The sequence below is a fragment of the Parus major genome, chromosome 2, assembly GCF_001522545.3.
Source record: "Parus major isolate Abel chromosome 2, Parus_major1.1, whole genome shotgun sequence".
Classification (NCBI taxonomy): Eukaryota; Metazoa; Chordata; class Aves; order Passeriformes; family Paridae; genus Parus; species Parus major.
Genome location: NC_031769.1, coordinates 38,486,373 through 38,509,838, shown reverse-complemented (window position 1 = coordinate 38,509,838; position 23,466 = coordinate 38,486,373). Strand labels below are relative to the sequence as shown.

The window sequence follows — 23,466 nt, the reverse complement described above, 5'->3', positions numbered from 1 at the left end:
AGGGATAAATATTTGAGAACAGCTCTTAATTCCAATAATTCTGTTATTATTCTATTGAAATAGTTTTTATGGCGATCCAGCTCTTGGTCATTTGTCACTTCAGTGGTCTATAAAAGGTATAGATAAATTGAAAGGAGCCAGAAGAAAACTGTAAGAATTAATCCTGTTTTTCTAAAAGCCTAATATTAAATTTTCAGATGTCTGGCACTGTGAATTATCAAGCTTTGTTCACAAAGGAAGTCAGTCTGATGCAAAACAGGGTGATATGGCTTAGCACCTTCCTCAGAAACTAACATTTAATATTTATATTACCACTGTAGCATCGTAGTCTCCAAGGAATTGAAACTACTCATTGAGCTCTTTTGGAGTGCTCCAGTCAGAGGCCTTTGAAAAAGATGGTGCTGATAACTGTGTTCTTATGCAGGAGAGTGGTTGAAATCAGGACATGATGAAGTTTCTTTATGTTACTCCCTGAGAAAAAAGGGCAGTACCCCAGCAGCTCACAGAATTTCCTCAAAGGAGTCAAAATCTTGTTTAAACCACATATTCAGTTTCTATGTATTTTTCTCTTTTTTGGGGAAGTAACTCACTGGAGGGGAACTCTGTTTCTGTAACACTATAAAGTCAGAACATTCCTGTGTTCTTTTGTGATAAGTGGTTGCTGGAAAGTGATGTCTTGTCATAATGAGGGCTGAGGCCATCAGTCAGCTGGCCCAAACTCTGGCTTGGGCTTTTTGTGCAGCGTCAATTTTGTCAGGTTGTCAATTTCTGTCAGAGGGGTAGGCATGGCCAGTCAGGAACAGCTACAAGTTATTGACAGAGCAAAGAGGGCGTGGAAATGACTGGGTTTTTTTTTCTAATTTCTTCAGTTGATTTTCTTGATGAGAGCTGGTTATAGCTTGGTCTAAATGATGAACCCAAAAGCTTAACCCTTAAAACTGTGTGAGGAAAGATCTTCAAACCAGTGTGTTTAAAGTGTGTACCAAAGTACAGCTCTGATATGAAGAGGGGAAGAAGAATGATAAAATTTGTCTGAATGTGTGCAGATTTCAGGAAAGCAATATAAATTTATATTGCAATCATTGAGAGATCTGTCATTTCAAAAACCCTTGTGCAAAAATGTCTGAAAAGTCATGTACTGGTACTGCTCCTTTAATGTAAATGTTAGTTCTATGGATTAGCTTGTCCAACCAAGCATTATGGAATACTTGTTCAGAAAGTGCAATATACTTAAAATTCTTACTGAAGTAGCATACATTTGCACAAACATTTATATGCTGATACTTTAGTGTACTTGGAATCTTTCCAGGCCTTCAGTAAGAAGAAGATTGATGACCGAAAAGAATGGTTAACAAATTTCATGGAAGACAGGCGACAGCGTCGACTACATGGCCTTCCTGAGGTGAGTCCTAAATAATAGCAATAAATCTGCCAGGTGAGATTTAAATGTAATGTATTTTTTGTATTGAATGAATAATGTATGTGGTTTTTTTCAGCAATTTTTATATGGTACAGCAACAAAACATTTGACTTACAATGATTTCATTAACAAGGAGTTGATCCTTTTCTCAAATTCAGACAATGAGAGATCTATCCCTTCCCTTGTTGATGGTAAGTTGATAATTCATTATGATTTTTTTGAATATTCCTGTTTATTGATGTTTTTTACAGCTGTGATTTGCATTGGAATTAATGCATTCAAGTAGAGAATATAAGAACTTACCCTGGTTATCCTGGGTGCATTAGGAAGAGCAGTGCCAGGGGATCAAGGGAGGTGATCCTGCCCCTTTGCTCAGCCCTAGTTGAGGTCACATCTGCTGTGTCCAGTTCTGGACTCCTCAAGGAGAGCACATGGAGCTTCTGCATAATGTCCAGTGGAGGGTTGTGAAGATGATTAAGGGACTGGAGCATCTCTCTTATGAGGAAAGGCTGAGGGAGCTAGGCCTGCTCAGTCTCAGGAGATGATTGAGAGGGGGCCTCATCAATGTGTTTAAGTATCTGAAGGGGAGGTGTCAAGAGGATGGTGCCAGGATCTTCTCAGTGGTGCCGAATAGGACAAGAGGTAGTGGACAGACACTGATGCACAGATGTTCCACCTGCACATAAGAAAGAACTTCTTTGGTGTGCAGTGGCCACACACTGGAACAAATTGCCCAGAGAGGGTGGGCAATATCCTCAGTGGGGATATTTGAGAGGGAGACCATATCCTATGCAATGTGCTCTAGGATGATCCTGCCTGGGAAGGTTGGAGCAGGTGAGCTGTGGTGGTCCCTTCCAGTTCAAACAATTTAGTAATTTATGTGCTAAGGAATTGCCATGTTTCTTCTGTGAGGAAGTTTAAACTGTTGCTGTGCAGGCTTTTTATTTAACCAGACCTATTCCCTAGGCCCTGCAAATGCTTTGTTTCTGCTCATACCATCAGAGAAAGCAAGTCTCTTAAGTGCTTATAGTAATTAACATTCATGTCAGCAGCTGAGTGCAGATAAAGATGCAAATGTTTTCTCCCCTCAGTCTTGCACCACAGGCAGTGCTCTAGTGTTTACTGACCTGTAATCTTTCTAGGCTCCAGTCAGTCAGGTTTACCAACCCTCCCCTTGCAATAGCATGTACATTAAAAGGAGCAGTTTTTATACTACAGCTTCTTCATGTGTAAAACTGTCTGCAGACAGCATGAGCAGGAATTTCTGCCCATGTCATTGTCTGTGTGCACAAGCTATTATGATCAGAAAAAAGGCCTTGAAACTTCAGGAGGGGTGAAGTGCATTTATCTCCAGTTCCCTGTACATTTTATAGTAGAGGTGGTCAGCCTTCTTAACACTACAGACTTACGCCAAAATATTCATGCAGTGAGAGCTTTTCGTGTTTTGCATGAAAGAGAGGGATGGTTCAGGGGGCAGGGGCAGTAGCTTCCCTGTAGGATGGATCCCCAGCTTTGATGCAGAATGAAACTGAGTTAGGTATGCAGATACACACCTAGGGAACCCCAAAGAATGTCAGTCTCTGTTTCAGTTTCTCCAGACTTACTTCCTCCCATAGCTGGTTACTTACGGAGCTGTGTATTTCAAGAGGTCATTGCTCCTTACAACGCACTGTACCCAGACTGCCTTCTCTGAAACAGCAGAATATGGCTGAAACTTAAAATAAAGAATGAACTTGCAGTGGACTGTTTCTACAAAAATACAAGAGAATAAGAAGGGAACATAGTTATTTATATATTTATGTGTGTGTCTGTGTATATATGTAACATAATGTAGGTGTATATATAATACTACAAATATTATTTATAATTCATATGAGTGTTTCTGCCAACTTTGGCTGTAATTCTGTATTCTGGGCATGGATATGTGAATTGTGCAGCAGGTGTAGTGCTCTAGCAATGGTTTATGTCCTTTAGCATCATCAGGTGATATATGACAGGCTAGCCTGGTGGCAAATCTCAGAAAAAATAATGAGGAGAAAGAACATTTTGACTGTGTCTTCACAGAGGGTAGTTACAATTCTTAATACTTGATGATTCTTCTTTGTGAAGGAAGTCCTTTAAGTCTATTGTATTCCATAGATTGCTGGTAGAAAAACATGATACAGACCCATTGTAAAAAAGTTTGGATATTACATATTTAAATGAAATGGAAATTGAAGTCAATTCTTTTTTTTTTTTATTTTTTTTCCCTCTGTCTTCCTTCCAGCTTTTGCTCTTATGTTTGACTCACTCTAGTAATGGTAACATTTAACAATATTTTAGTTCATTTTAGAAATGTATGTGAATTAAAACACTGAATAGCTCAATAAGCATGCTCTAGAACTGGTTATCAAATTCTGGATAACATGCAGGAAATATGATGCAGTCCCTTCCACACAGATGTTGTTCCTAAAGTTTGCCCAAGGAATGAGAATAAACCAGAGGATCAGAGACTGGCTTCTTTCTTAAAACTTTAAAAGATCTCAAGAGGATAGCATTGTTTTGTTGTTGGATTTTAATGTGTATTTGAGAATTCCAGACAAAAAGTAAAATTTGGGAGTGCTGTGAAATACATGTGAGCTACAGTTACAGCTGCCACTGCTGAATTTGTGCTGAAATTCTTAGGAAAAAGATTTTGCTGAGTAGAATGGAAAGAATTTTTGACTTGTGGAAGTTGCACATTTAGAGTCAAGGTGCTGTTTTGGATGCTGTATAACTGGCTAAAAAGGTGTTTCCACTTTCTTGGTAATTTTTTGAGTTTGGTAAAATACTTGAAATTTTAAAAAAAAAACGTATTTAGTATTTTGTTAATAATAATGTGAATTTGCTTCTATATAATGTTTAGACTTTTTAAAGATTAGAAATGATAATAAGGCAAAACAAGTGCATCACTTGAAAACATTTGCTTGTGTATGTGTTGAAAATGGGATGTTCTTCTTAATAGGTCTGAAACCAGGGCAACGCAAGGTTCTGTTCACTTGCTTTAAGAGAAATGATAAACGTGAAGTAAAGGTTGCTCAGCTGGCTGGTTCTGTGGCTGAAATGTCAGCTTATCACCATGGGGAGGTGAGTATGGAGGATGGTGAAGTTGTGAGGACTTTTAGCCTATGTAAAAAATTAGGTAAATATTTCTGGTATTAAAATTACAAACTGTTGACTGTAATTCTACTAATCACAGATGTACTTTCAAAGAAAATGAACCAAATGGTATGTAGCTTAATAAGACAGCATATTTCCTTTCTTTCCAAATGTTGATACACAATGTTATCCCAAATACATTGTGGGTTGTGGCAAAATAGTAGATAACTAACTATCTAGGCAACTTCTAGATTCTGAAATCATAGGAATATAGGAACTATGTACTTGGACATTTTTTGTCTGAAACAAGAAATCCAGTCTTTTAAGGGAAGAAGCAGAAACTCTGCTCTTCTAAAATTTATTACAATGTCAGAATGAAGATTATTTCTAGCTACTGTGTTGTCTATATTTATCTGAAATATTAGCAAGAGTGGCCATATTAACATTCCATCCATCCTTTCTCTTCTCCCTTTAGAAGGTATAAGTAGTGGTTTGTGCATGCAATTGTGGTCAGTTTATGTCCCTTTACTTCCCCCAGAGAAGTGCTTTAGAGGAAATTGAGAAGCTCAGGGGTTTTCATAAGCACAGAATATGTATTCCCAGTAGCCCTTGTAATAGGTTACAACAGTCCTTTCTCAGGGAGACTGATTTCTTAAAAATTTTATTCAGGTTAGTCACACATTTTTGGGCCATTAAAAATAGATTTTATGACTGATTAGGATATACTGTCTCATACTTATTATTATGAATATGTATTTTCTTGCAGCAAGCATTAATGATGACCATTGTCAACTTGGCTCAGAACTTTGTTGGAAGTAACAATGTGAATCTGCTACAACCTATTGGTCAGTTTGGCACCAGGCTTCATGGTGGAAAGGATGCTGCCAGCCCTCGCTATATTTTCACCATGTTAAGGTAAACCATTAATGTCAAGGTAAATGCATATTTTAAATAGCCTTGTTATGAAACTCACCCTTTTACAACACTCCTTTTTTGGGGGTGGGGGAGAGAAATGGAGAAAGATTGAAATATTTTGATAGAAGCTCATATTTTGCTTTGGATCTCTTGAGTGTGGTCTTGAACATCCATAACATTTTGCTACTCCCACAGTTAAGCAAGGAAATTTTGCAACTATTTGGATGCTGTGTTGCTTTATTACTGGGTTGCCCCAGTGTCACACTGAGCTGTGTGTTCTGAAAGCTTCAAAGAATGATATTTTGTAGATGGTAGATGTCAGCAGTTGCTAGTGTATCAGGTACATGTGTTACTGAGAAACAAGCAAACATCATCTATTATGAACAAGCACTTCCATTGGGAAGAATTTCATTATCTCAGGAGATGTGTACACTGGATTTTCAGCTTCAGAATGGCAAAGAGAAAGGAAGACATGAGAAAAATCAGAAAACAGATCATATCTAGGCCCAGGGGCGGTTAAAGCAAAATGTTCTTTTTTACTTACTGGACTCACAGTTAAATGATTTTCTGTTTTGGTTTTTTGTTGTTTTTTTTTTCTCTCTTTAAAGCCCTTTAGCAAGGCTACTTTTTCCATCAATGGATGACAACTTGCTTAAATTCTTGTATGATGACAACCAGCGTGTAGAGCCTGAATGGTACATTCCCATCATTCCCATGGTCTTAGTAAATGGAGCTGAAGGAATTGGTACTGGCTGGGCGTGCAAACTTCCAAACTATGATACCAGAGAGATTGTAAACAATGTCAGACGAATGCTGGATGGCCTAGATCCCCACCCAATGGTAAAAATAATAGTATATAGTGGTATTTTGTATGTGTGTACTTACAAAATGAATTCCTGTCTCTCTAGAACTTCCTAATTCTCGGAGCGTCGGAGTTGGTTTGTCCCAGTAATTTGATGTAGAAGCTTTACTTGACTGTTGGGATGAGGCTGGGGAAGTTCACCTTGAAGCAAAAGCCTTGCTATTTGTATTTTTAGCAATTATTTTAGAGGACATTTTGTTCAGTCTGCTGACTGTTACGAGTCTTACAGGGTAGCTATGACGTGGCAGTAGAGTGAAAACTTGTATTACTCTTTCTTTTTGAAGGAACTACTTAAGTATCTTCAGCCAAAGTTAACATTTCCTTTCTCTTGTCTGAATTGTTCTCTCTTTTATATATCTGTAGGCAGAGGAGAAGATATTGTTGCTGTTCAAGAAAATCAGCAGCTTCTGAACTGCATTTAGCTTCTGTTTTTTCAAAATTTTAGAAGTCCCAGAAGTAATGTGAAAAAAATTGGGCAGGAAGAAAACCTGTGTGAACCCATAATATCTGGGACCAAGAGATGAAATACAATTGATGTAACCTTGATTTTACAACTGATGAATATTGCTACTTGGCTGTGTTTACTAAGCCATAGAAGCAGAAACATCTTTTCTTCTCTATTTAGATCACAGTTCACTGAGTGTGCAATATCAATTTTCAAGGCATATTGGCTTTCCTTTTTCAAATTCTTGGGAACAATGAGTTTTTTTTGAGATTTTTTTTTTAAAATTAATGCAATCCATTGCCCTTCCTTTAGGACTCCTAGGCCTTCTGTGTAGTCTCACAGCCAATTGAAGCTCACTGTGGTTGAAAGAGGCAGTTCTGCCTCCATCTAGCTCCTTTCTGTATGCTGGTATGTGTTTGTGTCAAGCTGGATAAGGAAACGGATCCTGTTAAAAAATTTTCCTCAGACTGTTACTTACAATTTAACCTGGATGGGTTCCACTATCTTTGCCAAACAGCACAAAAATGAAAAAATGGTTAGGGGAGGTAGCACCACTTCTGTAAAGTTATTGTGGGGTGTTAATCTGCTTTCTGTCATGCCTTATTTGTGCTTTGAGTTTTCTTTACAAAAGAGGAAAAAAAAACCAACAGAAAAATCAAAACACAACCCCACCACTTCACTGGGTTCAGCTGCATCTTCTTAACAATTTTTCTACTCTGTGGGCAATAGGATAATTGGTCCTGTCACTTGCATGTGTATATTCTGGGGTTTTTTCTGTTGTATTTTCCCTATGACTTCAGATTTTCACAGGCGTGAGAGGTTTGTGGACGGGTTAGTGCAAAATACAGTGATAACTGTATGGACTAAGGAAAAGAAATCCTTTTCTGACATTTTATTATAAAGACGATTACCACTTTGCTGTCTTTTCAAATTTCAGCTTCCAAACTACAAAAATTTCAAAGGAACCATTCAGGAACTTGGTCAAAATCAGTATGTAGTGAGTGGTGAAATATTTGTGGTGGACAGGAACACAGTAGAAATTACAGAGCTCCCTGTAAGGACATGGACCCAGGTAAGAAATAGTGAAATGCATTTTAATAGAAACAAAACACAGTGAAGAATTCCTCATTAAGTTGTTTAATCCTACATCTGCATGAACTTTTAACACAATTTCTGATTATACATACATGGAAGGGAACATGGTTTCATTCTCCTGTGCGCTTTTGCAGAAGATGGTTCTCTGTGCCATCAGCTGTCCATACTACAAAGAACACCTGCTTCTCCTGCTGAATTCATAGTTAATCCACTTTACAGTAGCCTTTTCTGTCCTGGTTTCTGCCTCTTATGTTTGTGCTACTCTTGGCTTGCATTTCTCAGGTTATACTGGTTCTGTAAGGAATAACTGGTGTCAGATGTAATGCACAGAGCTTTGAAAGTTTATGTTCTTCACTTGGTTTGCAGTTTTAAGGCATTAAAAGTGGTTCTGGTTTTTGCTGCCCTATTTTCAACAGGTGTACAAAGAACAGGTTCTAGAACCTATGTTGAATGGGACTGAAAAAACTCCAGCATTGATTTCTGACTATAAGGAATACCACACTGATACAACTGTGAAATTTGTTGTGAAGATGACAGAAGAAAAGCTTGCACAGGCAGAAGCTGCCGGATTGCACAAAGTCTTTAAGCTTCAAACAAGTCTTACTTGTAATTCTATGGTAACTTTTTCATGTTTGGCTATCAGAATCCCTACTGTTGGTTACTGTAAAAGCAAACATTTTTGTAGTATACTTTGGTTCTTGCTATTGAACTGTGCATGGTGTATTTGAAGTAGTTTCAATAGTAGAAAACTGTCATGATGACCAATACAAGTCAATATGAATAAGTAAATCCATTTTAGTCCTGATGAGTCTTTCAAATAAGACAGGCCTGGGGTGGTTGCCTTCCTGTAATTGAAAATTTCCTGTGCAGTGAACCAAAAGTGGTTAATGTAAAGTAGATCATACAAATAACTTTCTGCCATAATAATTAGACTTGAGTTTTAAACTTGAGACAAATTACATTTTCAAAATTGCACTTTGTGCAGGATTGTTACTCCTCTAATAGGAGTTAAATGATCCAATGTTTCCACCAGCATAAATCTAATTTTAGGTGGTAAGGTATAGCAAATACTGTTCTTAAGCTGCTGAAGACACAAGAGTGCTGTAAATTACTAAGAATATGAATCAGCATAGATTCATATTCTGAGAGAGATTTCAATGTAAGTTAATTTCTGCAAAGATTTCCAAACATCCTGTCTTTACAGATACTGAAAAAACAGTTCTATTTTTTTATGGCAAGTGCTACTTTCAGATATTATCACAAAACACAAATGTCATTATTGTTGCTATTGCTGTGTACATCAAAAGCTATGTCAAAATAGCTTAAAAATAAATTAAAGACCGTAGAATTGTAAAAGGAGACAGGCCTTGCTCAAGTAATTTTGTATATTGTACTTGAAAAGCAAATCTACCAAATCAGGGTGATGGTATTTCTCACATGCTTAAATGAACTACTGTGAGAATCTGTTGTCAGTTTTACATTTCACAGAATACAAAATGTTTTGCAGCTGAATTCCTTCGTTTCCTGCATGGCAAAATAAATAATAAATTGTAAGGGCTGCTTTCTATACCTGTGTAGGAATTAATCTGTAATAATAAACCTGTGTAGCCCTAATGTAAGAACCTTAAAAAGTTATGCAAGCATAGCTGTTGTCCCTCAACTCCCAAATAGCTATTTTGGATAGATGAATTTCCCCCTAGAGGGGTTTATTTCTTTCAGTGGACTAAGGAGGGCACCAAGGGTGACTAGTTCACCGATTAACGTCTAAACTGGAGATATCAGAAACCTGGCAGGATTGATTCCACCTAGCAAGCAAAAATTATTTCTTACTTTGTAATTGAACTTGAAGGATGGTAGTTTTCACAGCTGAAAAGTGACAGATTTCACAGCTGAATTGAATGATTATTAAGGATTATTAAGCTTTTCAGCTGTTATATTAAATAGTTGTGAATCATCAGTTGCTACTGAAGTTGCGATTTAATATGTAGATAAAATTAGTCATTCAAGTGAATTCAGGCATATTTCTCTCTCTAGCTGTAATTCTTTTATTGTGCTACCATAAATCTCATCCTAAATCTACTTGTGAATAAAAATAGTCCATCCAGCTCTGTGCTGTGTAGCTCCACAGTGAGGTTTGAGTTCACACACCTCATAACTCCTTTTACCTCCTCGTACCACTTTTTGTACGGTGCTTTTATACGCACAACAGAACCGAGTGTTTTCACAAGGGCTAACGAACTCTGAGTTATGCAGCCTGTCTCAAGTCTATATGTATTTATTTTCTAGGTGCTGTTTGATCACATGGGGTGCTTGAAGAAGTATGAAACCGTGCAGGACATCTTGAAGGAGTTCTTTGATCTGCGGTTACATTATTACAGCCTGCGCAAGGAGTGGCTGGTGGGAATGCTGGGTGCAGAGTCCACCAAGCTGAACAACCAAGCTCGTTTCATCCTGGAGAAGATACAAGGAAAAATTAGCATTGGTGAGTAAACAGAAGTTGGAATTGTTGACAGTGGGGGAAGATCTGGAAATTATTCAAGTATAGTAGAAAATACTTGCACGCAAGATTTTCACAACACGGACTTCTTTTTTTTCTCCTTTCTCTCCTCTGTGTTTGTGTGTGTCTTGTAGAGAACAGATCAAAAAGAGATTTGATTCAGATGTTGGTCCAGAGAGGTTATGAATCTAATCCAGTAAGAGCCTGGAAAGAAGCACAGGAGAAGGTAATAATCTAGATATAGTTGATGTTGTTACTGTTATAAATGATATTGCTTGTTTTCTAGTTGTCTAACTTAATTTATAACACACACGTAGCACTTTAAAAACATTATTCATTACTCCTCATTGGCTTCCTTTTAAAAGTAACCAACTTTAAACTTACATAGAAATCAAGTCACGTAACATTGGCATTGTATATGATAATGCTTAGAAGAAAATTAGATAGCACAAGTCTGAAAAATGAGATTGCAGAGGACTGACTGCATTTCTTAATGTACCCAAATCCAAACTGGGAACTTGATTTCTAACTGGCTGATACAGAAAGTGCTGCATCAGTTACCTCACACATACAACTAATTACTGAATGTAATTATTTTTACATAACTTGATACTTTTCAGTAAAGAAACATGGATATTATAAAGCTATGACTTATAAATTTATTGTAGTAAATTTGGCCATGACCTTGACCTGTATTTGTTTCTGCTTTTTGTAAAACCAAGCAGTTTTTATTGTTCCAAAAGAGAGATGTGACAAGTTTAATTTCCAAGTTGCATCCCCATTACTATGGGCAGGTGGAACTGCTTTGAAAAGCAGCTTTGAATTTCTGTCAGCCACCCCTGTTCTGTGTCTTTGCCACTGTTTTAACTATGTGTTTTCATTTCACTTTTGTTTTGTATTTTTAATACTGTATTTTAACTCTACGGAGTGATTTCTATTTTATAACATAACTGTTACTTGGAGAAATTTTGATCTACTTTCAAACCTCAGTTTGCACATTTGGGTCTTTGATACCAAAGGGCTGTACTCATTTTCTACAGGAACACATATCCATGAATACCCAAATGGCAAAGGTCTCAGCCCTGAGAGACGGGTGGGACAGCGCCAGTGTCTGCAGCCAGCAGCACACAAGGCTCTAGCACAGGCTCAATTTGTTTTCTTAAATCACATGATTAAGGAATCAGCTCTAGAAGGTCACAGGAACACAGCCTTTTGGAAAGCACCAGAAAATGTTCACCTTATTTGGAGCAGTGTCACAGCTGATGCACAGAGATCACTGATACTTGTAATTGTGAATGTTTCACCTCAGGCAGCAGAAGAGGAAGACTCTCAGAATGCAAATGATGATGCTTCCTCTTCTTCTGGTGCAACCTCTGGCCCTGACTTCAACTACATTTTGAACATGTCCCTGTGGTCACTCACAAAAGAGAAGGTGGAAGAGTTGATTAAGGAGAGAGATTCCAAGGTTGGTACACCTGGAAGGTTTCTTCTGAAATGACACAGTAATTGCTGATGTTGGGAATGTTCAGTCTTCAGTTGCATTTGCATTTGCTTGAGTTGTACTTAAATTCTCTATACTACTTCCATGTTTTAGGAGAGAGAACTAAATGATCTTAAAAGGAAATCTCCTTCAGACCTCTGGAAAGAAGATCTAGCAGCCTTTGTTGAAGAGCTTGAAGTATGTTTTACTTTATATGTATTTCTAAAACATGAAATTCACATTAATTTAATTTAAAACACTAACTAATAAAAATTCTTAAAATTTAAAAAAAATAATATAAAAATACTACATTTTGAATCAAAAGTAGATGTATTTCACAATATAATGGTAACTGGGAAATCACTATTGGATATTTGTGTTCCTGGTAGTGTTTTTAAGGGATTGTTTCTTGCATCTATCCAGTTTAATGTTTTTCCAAGTCAGTGATATTAAAAGAAAAATAACTAGAAGAAAGTTAGTTAGTTTTCAGATGACACAAAGATCTGTGAGTTGTAACTGTAATGATTACAGTAGTTTTACATGATCTAATCTTTTGATGACGCAGTAAGTATTACCAAATTCAAAGCAGTAAGTATTACCAAATTCAAAGCTGTACATTCAGGAATGAAGTGTGTAGACTGTAAATACTGTATGAGGGGCTTAGTTTACCTCATCAGTAATTCTGGAAAAAAGATAAAAGTCCCTTTGGTGAATCAAGTGCTAAACCTCAGTTTTCATTTTGTCTGAAAAGGGCTGGCACAATCTTTTGAAGCGACACACTTCAAAACTAAATGTTTAACTTAAATGCTGAAATAATGGAAATTTACAACAGTACCAGAGACATACTTGCAAAGTAGAGACTTGATAGAACAAAGATTTTTTTTCAGTCTAACAGTGTCCAAAAGTTTCAATGTTTATCCTTGAATGAAAGAGTAGGTTTTAGCTCTACAGGGTAATGAATTTACCAAGATTGTGGTTACTGTTCCAGAACTGAAAACTGTGTTCCAGTTCAAGTGAGAATTAAGGTTCTCACTTATCCTCCATGTCAAAAGGAGCAGGATCTTAAATAACCATCACGTTCCACTTTGTCCTCATTAAAAAATAACGTATTTTCCCCCTCCTGTCTCCCCTTGTTTGTTAGAAAGTAGAAGCACAGGAAAGGGAAGATATTCTGACTGGCATGGTTGGCAAACCAATAAAAGGCAAAGTTGGTAAACCCAAGGTGAAGAAACTCCAGCTGGAAGAGACCATGCCATCACCATTTGGCAGAAGAATAGTTCCACAGATTACATCTGCCATGAAAGCTGATGCCAGCAGGAAATTGCTGAAAAAGAAAAAGGTAAATCAAAATGACTACTACAGTTAAATTATTTATTATTTAACTGGTGTATTTTTCTACTCAGGTAGCATAAATCCAAATCACCAGATTGTCACTGGTGCTGTATTTGTACTCTTTTGCTGACCTAATGCATAAGAAATTTGTACTGGATTTCTTTTACATTTGCAAACCTCTTGAGACTACTTATTGTTCAGGTGTTTTTATTGAGATAACTTCCTTCCAATACTATTCAAAAAATGTCAGTATACTAGTCTACATTAATTTATTATCATCTGCAAAGCTATTCCAGTTCAATCTTGAAATACAAAGGTGAAAATTATTTTATTTTGTAATTTTAGGGTGAAACTGATTCTCTAGCAATAAAAATGGAATTTGATGAAGAGTTTGGTAGTGTGCCAGCTGAGGGTGGTGGGGATGACTCACTGAATGCATCAGCTGCAGCAGCTAAAACCCCTAAACCCAAGAGAGAGAAGAAGGAGCCTGGTAAGACCCTTGCACGCCATAGTTAACCTTAGTTGTGTATTTACTGGGCATGAAATGCATTTTTAACACGGCATGAGAAGGGAAATACAGCACAATAATCACTATTTCATCTGGTTTTCTTCCCTAAAATGAAATATTTGAAAGTACTCTGCTGAAATTTCTGTGTTTAAGCTACTTTCCTGGGGCCAAGATATCTTACATTTTCTACATTTGAATTTTTGTTGGGGGTGGGGGGGTCGGGCCTAAGTCTTGAAATTTGAGTGCAGAAAAATAGATTATTTTTACATAATGAGGCTAATTCTTTGCAAACTGAAATGTCTAGTTTGTGTGCTCTTTGATATTGAAGGACAGGGCAGTCACCTTCAGCCCCTCAGTCTGAGTAATGGTATAGATTGTAGAACCTGATTAAATAAATGTATTTTTCTATTGACAGATTCAGTCATTCTGACTTTCAAAAAGTTATGGGTGCTATGGCTTGGCAGACGACCAACGTTCACTTCCCCATTTCCTCTGCTAGTGGGAATTTATTATTGCAGTGTGAGAAATACACAGTAACAGGGAGGCAGCAACAGAAAAAGAAAGCTGGAGACAGAAAAGGTTTAAGTATGAGGGGGGGGTGTTATTTTTTCAGGAAAAAGGCAAAAAAACCCCGTGGTTGCACAAATAATTATTCTGAGATAAGATCTACTTTTAATTATTCAGGGGATTTTCCAGCCTGAGTAGATTCCCTGAGTACAGTTATGACTGACTTGTCTGCGTGCAGCTCAAATCTCCCACAGCCAGTGTTGAGCCAGAACAAATGAGCCCAGCTTGCCCTTCAATTGACCACATTTTTACACCCCCCATAACAGGATACCCTCTGCTTCCCATGTTTGTTGTATTTTTCCAATAACTGTTTCTGATCTTCTTCCCTGAATAATGGAAAACTGCATTTCTTTTCCTGGAAAGCAACCTTTATAGAAACACAAGTTTGATGGCAAAGGAGATAAAAATTTAAAATTAGAGACTTCATGTTTTTCAGTCAGAAAACAAATTTCTTTGGCAGCAGCTGGTCAGGTTCTGTGTGAAATAATTTCATGTTAAATCTTCCTTCAGGGAGGAGAAGAAAATTTACAATGTTTAAAGGAGAACTTTTTAAGACGAAAATTTGTGCTAAATTTGTAAACAATTAGAAAAAGATGAAAATACTTTTGAACCAGACTGTAGTAAATGCTTTTACTTTTGGCAGGTGCCAGGGTAAGAAGGACTCCATCATCTACAAAATCCAGTGCAAAAAAAGTGAAGAAACGAAACCCATGGTCAGATGATGAATCCAAGTCTGAAAGTGATTTAGAAGAAAATGAGCCTGTGATTATTCCAAGAGACTCTCTGCTTAGGAGAGCTGCAGGTACTCAAGATTTTGTGAATTGTGTATTGGGATTGAAAATTTCAATTACAAACCCACATTTTCCTTTGGGCATAGCCTTCCTTTAGGACTTTTATTTCCTACAGATAGCTCACATTACATTTTCTTCACTGTGTGAAGAGTATTACTAATGTCAAGATCAGAAATTTGCTATGATAGATTTTGTACTTTGGATCAGAAATCTTGCCCCCTATTCTAAACATTAGAATAGAAATTACTTCCTAAACTAGTGAATTGTACAAGAAACAAACAAGACAATATTACAAACAAAAAAAATACTCTATTATTCTAATTGTATTATTCTAGTACAATTATACTGCCAAATAAGGCCTAAAAGTAAAAAATTTATCAAAAAATTCTGAACACTGCATGAAAAGCAAGACTGAAAGTTTGGAAAATGTTTAAAAAACCTCCACAGAGTTTCTGGAAAATTAAGAAGAATGTTCAAGTGATGGATTCAAGAAAACTTCAACTCTTAAGTGAAGGATTCTCATTCCTTAAAAGTACTGATGCACAATGTCTCCATAATGCCCTCAGCTGAAGGGTCTGAGCAAGCCACAGCAGGTGTTGGATGTTTGCTAACATCTAAATTATTCTTTACTCTTTTCAGCCCTTTATTCTTCCAGTCTGAAACAAATTTATTATCCACCACTCTTTTGTCTTGTGTACTCTGAGGCAGGGATTGTTCACTGACTTCCACTTTGATCTGTATATGTTTCTGTGTTGTATAACTCAAGCAGCTCTCCTGAACTGTGTACATGTGTGATTTTTCTCAGCTGAGAGGCCCAAGTACACTTTTGACTTCTCAGAAGAAGAAGATGATGCTGACGACGATGATGATGCCAACAATAACAACGATTTGGATGAGCTCAAAGTAAAAGCCTCTCCAGTTGCAAATGACAGAGAGGATGAGTTTGTTCCCTCAGACAGTTTAGAAAAAGATGAGTATGACTTCTCCCCAGCCAAATCAAAGCCATCTCCAGAGTAAGTAATGTAACTCAGCAGCATTTCTTTATTAACAATTTTTTCGACGCAGAAGTGTCTGAACAAAGCTGAGAAACACCAGCCTGATATTGCTCTACATGCACTGTGAGAATAAAATGTGGAGGAATTCAAGTGCATGCTGTCTCAGCCTTGCAACTGTCCTGTGCAAGGGTGACTCATGATTTAAAAAAATAATATAATAAATATAAAAATAGTCATGATACACTGCAATATCATCTATTAAACCACATTCTTAAAGATTCTCTGTTTTCTGTCCTGTGCCAGACTGGTATGGAGAACTTTTTTAAGAAATCTAATTCTGTTAATTTTAAATGACTGGATGTCAGGAGTAGGGGTTTGACTGCTGCAAGCAGATACAAAAATGCTGGAAATGTTAAAAGAAGATTTAAATTTTACACGGATAATATGATGTCCACGTACTTCATTATGTGCTTAATGTAACTCATAGTTCCCCCCTTTTTTGCTTGTAAGTAGAAAAACATCTCAAGCCAAGAAGAATCAAGATTTTGGGAACATCTTCTCTTTTCCATCTTACTCTCAGAAGACAGATGATGGTGAGCTTGTTTTCACAGTTCAGTTTAATTTTTGTAGCAACTGTTAATAGGATATTTTGGGGAGTGGTACACACAAACTTCATGCAGTAGTTACAGTAGAAGGATGTTCACATCCTCCCCCTTTAAAAAGAGGAAATGTGAAGGAAGTTCTGATCTGTAGAGGAGCAAAACTTGTATCATAGGTCAGGAAGTCACAGTACATCCATAGCTGTAGCATCACAAACACTTAGTTGTTATTAATTTTTACTGTAATTAATATTGATGTAATTAATATATGCATTGAATGAGTCTTATTCTAAACTTACTCTGTGATTGTAGATACAACAAAATTGGACAGTGATGATGAGGATTCTGCTCCTGTTTTCTCATCATCTTTTGCCCCAAAACAGACAGAGAAAATTCCAAGTAAAACAGTAGCTGCTAAAAAGGGTATGTATAGAATTGGCATGGAAACCAATTCTTTTATTTGAAAGTCATCATCTCCACCTTTGTCTCTTCAGTCTTCAAAGTGGGAACTGCTTTCATTTATTTTGAACTCCGTGAAATTCAGCACTAGTGTATGAACTTTTCCCCAACTCCTTAATAATATTAATTTGTTTCTTTCCACTGGCTACTTTGTAGTGTCAGAACTTGATACCAGAGGTGGTGTTCAGCCTTCAGTTAGTTTAACTAATGGGAGGTTTTTAGCTTCAGGGGATAAGTAAAGTGGAGCATGACAGCAGGAGGTGTGGAATATCCCTTGGGTCAGGGGGAAGCAGCTGTCTAGACTGTCCCCTCACTACTAGTGTGATGGTGTGAGAACCAGAAAAGGCCTTGACTCTGTCTCAGCAGCAACAAAATATCCCTGCATTGTCAACATCGTCTCCAGCCCAAACACAAAACACAGTCCCATACCACTTAAAATAAAGGAACTCTGTCCTAGCCAAAACCAGCATAAAAGGCTATCATTTTTCCTCCTGAAACAGAGCATGAGAGACTCTCCTCACACTTCAGAGGTATAAATTCTTTCAGGTATTAGTCAGCTTTTAGAACTGTCATCTTGCAGCATTTTTTCCCTGTGATGCCGTGGCCTTTGTTTTTTAAAACTTCTTTTGACCAACTTGCAGCTGAACATAGTATATTAATTCTTCTGTAAAAAAAGGGACCTCAAGGAGATTGACAAGAAAGCAGCCAGTTACAACAGTTAACTTAGTCTCTTAAAAATGAGGAAAAAAAAAAATCTTGTTTTCTACCAGTGAACTGCAGCATCTTTTCACCCTTTTCTCCACTGCCTCCCTATTTCTAATCTATTTCTTGATGCATTGTGTCCACTCCAATGTGTTAACAATTCAAATCAGTGAATACCTGAATACTTCTTAAACACTTCCAGTTGTTGGTAGAATTCTGTAGTACAGTAAATAAAGATTGTATACAGAAATAGTTGATCTCTAACAGAGCAGTCTTTTCTATTGAATTTCTGTACTGCAGCAAATGCAAGAGAGAGCTCTGTATGCAGCAGCCAGGCATGGAAGCAATTTAAAATTCAGTCTTTCTTCACTCTCTGTTTTTTGAGGGCCTGGACCTGGTGAGTTGTCTTTAGTCTGACTTGAAACCTTAAAATACAGCTGTGATCTGAGTTTCTGTTTAACCTGTACACACACAAAATAGGTATAAACAGGTTCTCTTTCAAGCAAGAGTTACATTTTTGCCTTCAGAGTAGCCTTAGGGGCACTCTCCTTCTCAGTGCATGGCAATATAACAGGTTGCTTTCACCAGTTTTCATCTCTTCTTTTCTGCCCAGATCAGACATGACCACACTTTCATGGTCACAGCTGGACAGTCCAGTGACAACCAAGCAGGTTTAGTTCACTGGTCATCTGGTACCCTTTTCGTAGTCTCTTTGATTCTAAGTCCATCTTCATGGATTTGGCAGCAGGGTCCTCAGAACCCATTTTCTGGTAATGCAATATTCCACCCACTCACCCTCACACTGGGAGTGCTGCTCATTGTGTGTGGCTGGAACGATTGTTCCAGAGTTGTTTGATTTTCTCTGACTTCAGACTCCCATCAATTTGGGATGAAAACTCTTGACCTCTGCTGTTCACTACAGAGGATCAAGAGACAGCTGAACTTTTCCATGACTATTTGAGCTGTCTGTGGCTTTAGGGCTTTGTAGTAAAGCCTAAGGGAAATTTGAAAAGCAGGTTCACTCTTGATAAGCAGCTGCTCAGCTTGAACAGTCCAGCTGCAGAGATTCTAGCAGTGAGATGTACTCTTTGCATCACCTGTGGGATTGATACCATACCTGGACTTCCTGCCAAAAACCTGGGCTTCTTGAGAGCCTGTGTACATTGATTGTGCTGCACACTCTGTTTCCTGTCATTTGGCTGAGCTGATTTGCCATCAAGTTGCTGTCAAGAGATCCTTTACACTTGTGCAGCCATTAGGGGTGTAAGTTAAAGTAGTGGATGAGAATCCCCCTGTATTTAGTACAGAGGGAAGTCAGTATTCTGGACACTATTCCTTTAGCCATCAGATAACAGCTAAGAGGTTTGCTGTCCCTTGGACAGACTTCACAGGAGTTACCCAGTGATACCAGGCTCTGTTTCCAGGGAAGAACAAGCCCAGTGTCTCTGGCAGTGTGTTGTACCTCTCTTTCTGCAGTTCAAGGCATCATAACCAAAATGCTTGTGGAAACACTCTCTTGTTCTCCAGACACATTCCCCTTGTGATCCCATAAACTCGAGTTCTCACAAACATCCACATGCCCGCTATCTGGGGTGTTTGTACATGTGTCTGTTTCAGGCATCTGAGGCTGATAGAGGGTAGGGCAGGTGTGTGCATCTGAGGTTTCTGCAAGACTCACTCATCTGTAAGCCTATAGAACACATGATCTGGTGATCTTAAGGGTCTTTCCTGACCTAAATGGTTCCATAATTCTATCCCTTGACACCCACTGTGAGAGCATTCCAATGACCATCTTTTCAAGACAGCCAGATTAGTTGTGTAGCACTGATTGAAATTTTCCAGGAAATGCAGAATGTTAATTTCCTCTCCTTTCAGCATTTTCTGAAGTTTCTGAAGTTCCTTTTCACTGAGACTGAGAGAAAGCAAAGCCACAGAGACAGAGGCACTGCCTCCCCAGCTCCTGCAGTAATCCTGGGGAAAGTTGTCCCACAGTCATGCCACCTGAAAGCAAAAATGTCACAAGCAGCTGGATTTGTAGACGTTATAATGTATCCAGACACCGTCAAAGTATCCAACCTGGAGGACTTCTGTTGCTGCTTTAGCTGCTAGTAACTTGTTTTGTATTTAAAAAGATGAAACAGTATTCAGCCAAGGACATTAGAATTTACTGGGTGCACCAATCCTTCTCACAGCAGGACACAGGAAACCTCCTGTTTATTCCACACAGTTCTAGCATAAAAGCTTAAGTGTTTTCCCCAAGTGTAGAAATCATTCATCTTGTTTTAATGTCTGCCATTTGTGCTATAATTGTAGTATCTAGTACAATTTAATATGTCCAACCACTTTGTGAATTTATTTAGTATCTTTTAACTTTCAACAGCAAAACTAGATGCGCCCCCTAAGCCTAAAAGAGCTCCTAAGGCCAAGAAGGTGGAAACTGTGAACTCTGATTCAGATTCAGAATTCGGCATTCCAAAGAAGACGGCAGCACCCAAAGGTAGGAGTCACACCTGGGCTCACAGTTACTGTAAGAACCAAGCTGAATTATGAGTACACTGATCACTGATAGATCACTCAGCCTTTCCTGTGACAAATACAGTGTATTGACTTCTTGGCAAGCCATGTGTGGACTTCTTACCTGACCTTCACTGTTGGGAATGCATTTAACAGCCCCCCACACAGCCTCTTCCATTCTACTGGATATTATTCTTTTTTATTATTATTTTTTTATCTCTTTCCAAGCCAGGAAAATTTTGGTAGTAATTGTAAGTGGCACTTTCTGGGTTTTTAAGCCCATTTTTTGGTATCCCAGTTCTCTGAGTCCTCACAGCACAGCACAGCAAGAAGTGACATTGGATGAGTCTGTAAAGGATGTGCCAGTGTTGATGGTTGAGGTTAAAAGTAAATTTATTAAATAGTAATGGTGAATTAATGCTGTCATTCAGTGCAGAAGGTGACCAAAGACTTGCAGTTCTTCACCAGTGTAGAAGTTTTTTGATCTCATGATGTTTGCGCCCCCGTCTTGAACTGACAGCTTGAGCTGTCAGGTGAATGCTGATTGTGGAAGAAGTGGAAAATATTTAAAACTGAGAAAATAAAAAATACTGTATTATCCTGCTGTTGTGAAGAAGCTTGAGTACTAAACTGGGTTTGAACTTAACACGAAGACATGCTAAAGTAACTTCAGTAGGGGGTTTTTCAGTTTGACAAAGTCTGGAGTTTATTTTTAAAAAAAACAAAAACCCCAAAGTTAACTCATAATCTCTGACCTAGGAAAAGGCAGAGGGGCAAAGAAAAGGAAAGCATCTGGTTCAGAAAATGAAGGTGAATACAACCCTGGGAAGAAAACACCCAAATCCACACCAAGCAAGGTCAGTTCCATCTATGCTCTCTTCTCGTAAAAAAGAACTTCATGGATTACTTAACTTAAAGTTAAGTTCTTATAAGAAGTTGCTAATATGGCAGTGGGGGCTGAGGTGTCATTAGCAATCAGATGCTAGAGAGGTTTTTTTTTTCAGTTCTGAATATTAAAATGGAAAATGTACAAAGCATCACAAATGATTTGTCTTTTCTTTTCTAAAGAAATCCAAGAAGACAGCTTTTGACCAGGATTCTGATGTGGAAATCTTCCAGTCAGGCTTTGCCTCCGAAACTGCCCCAAAGCCGCGGACAGGCCGGGCTAGAAAAGAAGTGAAATATTTTGCAGAGTCTGATGAAGATGATGATTTTGATATGTTTAATTAAGTGCCCAAAGAGCACAAAAATGTTTTCCAACAAGTATCTTGTGTTGTCCTTTTGTCCCCTCTGTCGCAAACTTTTGTACATTTGACTTATTTTATGTGATAATGTAATTGATGGTTTTTATTATTGTGTGTAGGCATTTTAACATTTTGTTCTTACACCTACAGTTTTATGCTCTTTTTTACTCATTGAAATGTCATGTATTTGTCTGGCTTGTAGAGATGTTCTAGACAGCTGTGCTAAAGCACATTTTAATTGTCATGGTTGCAAACAGCAAACCTGCTTTTTGAAATGAAGTTTAAACATTAAAAAATGGAAAACTACCCGTGTGTGTGTGTGTGTGTGTGTGTGTGTGTAAAATGTGGGCTACAGGGACTACTTCTACACAATTTTTAAAATAAATATATTTTATTCTTTGCCAGGAGACTCCATGGAAAAAGGTAAACAGTATATGAACATAGAAAGCATTGTTAAACAATCTCAATGTACAAACAGAGCCAGTGAAAGTACATCACAGACTTGCTAGAATATATAAAAAAAAAAAAAAAAATTCCACTAGTGCTTTAAATGAAACCTAAGAAACTGACACTTTAAATCTGTTAACCATTCTACCACAGTTTTCACTCTGCTTCATGATGATTTAACAAGGCCAAAAAGGCAGATTCTCTCCTTGTGTTTCTGGAAGTCCTAGCTGTACTTCCCTAGCACCTGGAAGGCTGGAATGCCCAGCTGATTCCTGGCAGTTGATTCTTAAGGAAATACCCTGGACTCAGCGATTCAAAAGCTGTGAGTCTGCTGGTTCTCATCCCATGAAGTTTCCCTAATGGCTTGTGAACAAGTAAACAAAAACATGGTAACACTGAAAAGTGTTTCTGCCTTGGCGGCTATAGCATTGCTGTCAAAATGAGCAGGTAATTGTGGAGCTAGGTCACCAGCCAGCTAAGAAACCACTTCTTTAAACTTTAAAGTGACATTAACAGTGGAACAAATGACATCTGAATAACTGATCTGGCAGTTAATGCTGATACTGATACCTCTTCTGCTGGGGCAGTGACGTTTTGTATACTTTTTACAAGGAAGGAGATGCAAACTGAGGGCAGCAAGGACAAGTTTTCATATTTCAACTAAATCAGACGGTCCTTTCAACTTCCTTCTCTGGATGTGTACAGTAGTCCATGTCCTGTGGTTGGTGTCTTGATCGTTTTAGGTATGAGAGACAAAAGGAAAGCACCAAACATCCAGTATGAAGAGTACAGCCATACAATTGTATGTACAAAGTCATCAGAAATGCAACCAGAATTTGAAGACTGAGATCTGTCTTGTCACCATGCAATATTGAGTGTTCAGAGAAGAAAACAGAAGCTTAAATATTTTTTTTTTTTTGCATGAAATGGCTGATTTAGAGTTTCAAAAGTTTGCATTTTCTAGTTTTAGGAGTTTAACAGCAAGGAGTATATATTGATACATATGAAAATTTCTTGGTCCTTGTTGAGTTTATCTATATATATATACATATATAGATATATATTAAGTCCAGAAACTAAGCAGCAGTAAAAATGTTTTTCTTGCTTTTCATCCCTGTACATAAGGTATTGGGAATGTCTGAAGTAGCTGGAAAATGTCTTATTCCACCATAGGGGATTGACTGACACTGCTGTTATCCACTGAACTAGGTGAGATACTGGGACTGTGTTCTGCAGTATTTCCATTTGAGGTTGGTGTCAGTGGTTCATGTCCTTCAGAGTTCTCCAACATTTCCTGAATAAGAGGTGGCATGGATCCAGGAATTTCCATTTTCAATGTGATGACACGTTCCGCACCTTTAAAAAGAAAACACAAAATCCTTTCCATGAGCATGATTTGTACAATTTCTGTTAGCATTACAGAAGTAATTTCAGCATTTTCTTAATAGATTTGGTGTCTCCTTCAATACTTGCACAC

At 37.8% G+C, this 23,466-nt stretch overlaps 2 protein-coding genes across 12 annotated transcripts in view; one reads left to right on the top strand and one right to left on the bottom strand.

Annotated features, from left to right (window-relative positions):
* The window catches only part of TOP2B (DNA topoisomerase II beta), a 69,137-nt gene extending 47,289 nt beyond the window's left edge, over positions 1 to 21,848 (top strand). For 2 of the 5 annotated variants that reach the window (XM_033511904.1, XM_015618161.2), the window contains 20 exons: positions 1,310 to 1,402; positions 1,497 to 1,611; positions 4,404 to 4,525; positions 5,304 to 5,452; positions 6,061 to 6,292; positions 7,697 to 7,831; positions 8,271 to 8,471; positions 10,141 to 10,336; positions 10,486 to 10,577; positions 11,661 to 11,816; positions 11,946 to 12,029; positions 12,973 to 13,170; positions 13,509 to 13,653; positions 14,882 to 15,040; positions 15,835 to 16,042; positions 16,535 to 16,617; positions 16,936 to 17,046; positions 20,165 to 20,281; positions 21,058 to 21,155; positions 21,367 to 21,848. In XM_033511904.1, the coding sequence (XP_033367795.1) occupies positions 1,310 to 1,402; positions 1,497 to 1,611; positions 4,404 to 4,525; positions 5,304 to 5,452; positions 6,061 to 6,292; positions 7,697 to 7,831; positions 8,271 to 8,471; positions 10,141 to 10,336; positions 10,486 to 10,577; positions 11,661 to 11,816; positions 11,946 to 12,029; positions 12,973 to 13,170; positions 13,509 to 13,653; positions 14,882 to 15,040; positions 15,835 to 16,042; positions 16,535 to 16,617; positions 16,936 to 17,046; positions 20,165 to 20,281; positions 21,058 to 21,155; positions 21,367 to 21,528 (2,856 nt within the window). In that variant the 3' untranslated portion in view covers positions 21,529 to 21,848. The remainder of the gene's footprint in view (positions 1 to 1,309; positions 1,403 to 1,496; positions 1,612 to 4,403; positions 4,526 to 5,303; positions 5,453 to 6,060; positions 6,293 to 7,696; positions 7,832 to 8,270; positions 8,472 to 10,140; positions 10,337 to 10,485; positions 10,578 to 11,660; positions 11,817 to 11,945; positions 12,030 to 12,972; positions 13,171 to 13,508; positions 13,654 to 14,881; positions 15,041 to 15,834; positions 16,043 to 16,534; positions 16,618 to 16,935; positions 17,047 to 20,164; positions 20,282 to 21,057; positions 21,156 to 21,366) is intronic. The other 3 variants (XM_015618162.1, XM_015618163.2, XM_015618164.2) reach the window with 3 other exon arrangements.
* Positions 21,849 to 22,847: 999 nt separating this feature from the next.
* The window catches only part of RARB (retinoic acid receptor beta), a 319,504-nt gene continuing 318,885 nt past the window's right edge, over positions 22,848 to 23,466 (bottom strand). For all 7 annotated transcript variants that reach the window (XM_015618168.3, XM_033511907.1, XM_033511908.1 and 4 more), the window contains one exon: positions 22,848 to 23,345. In XM_015618168.3, the coding sequence (XP_015473654.1) occupies positions 23,149 to 23,345 (197 nt within the window). In that variant the 3' untranslated portion in view covers positions 22,848 to 23,148. The remainder of the gene's footprint in view (positions 23,346 to 23,466) is intronic.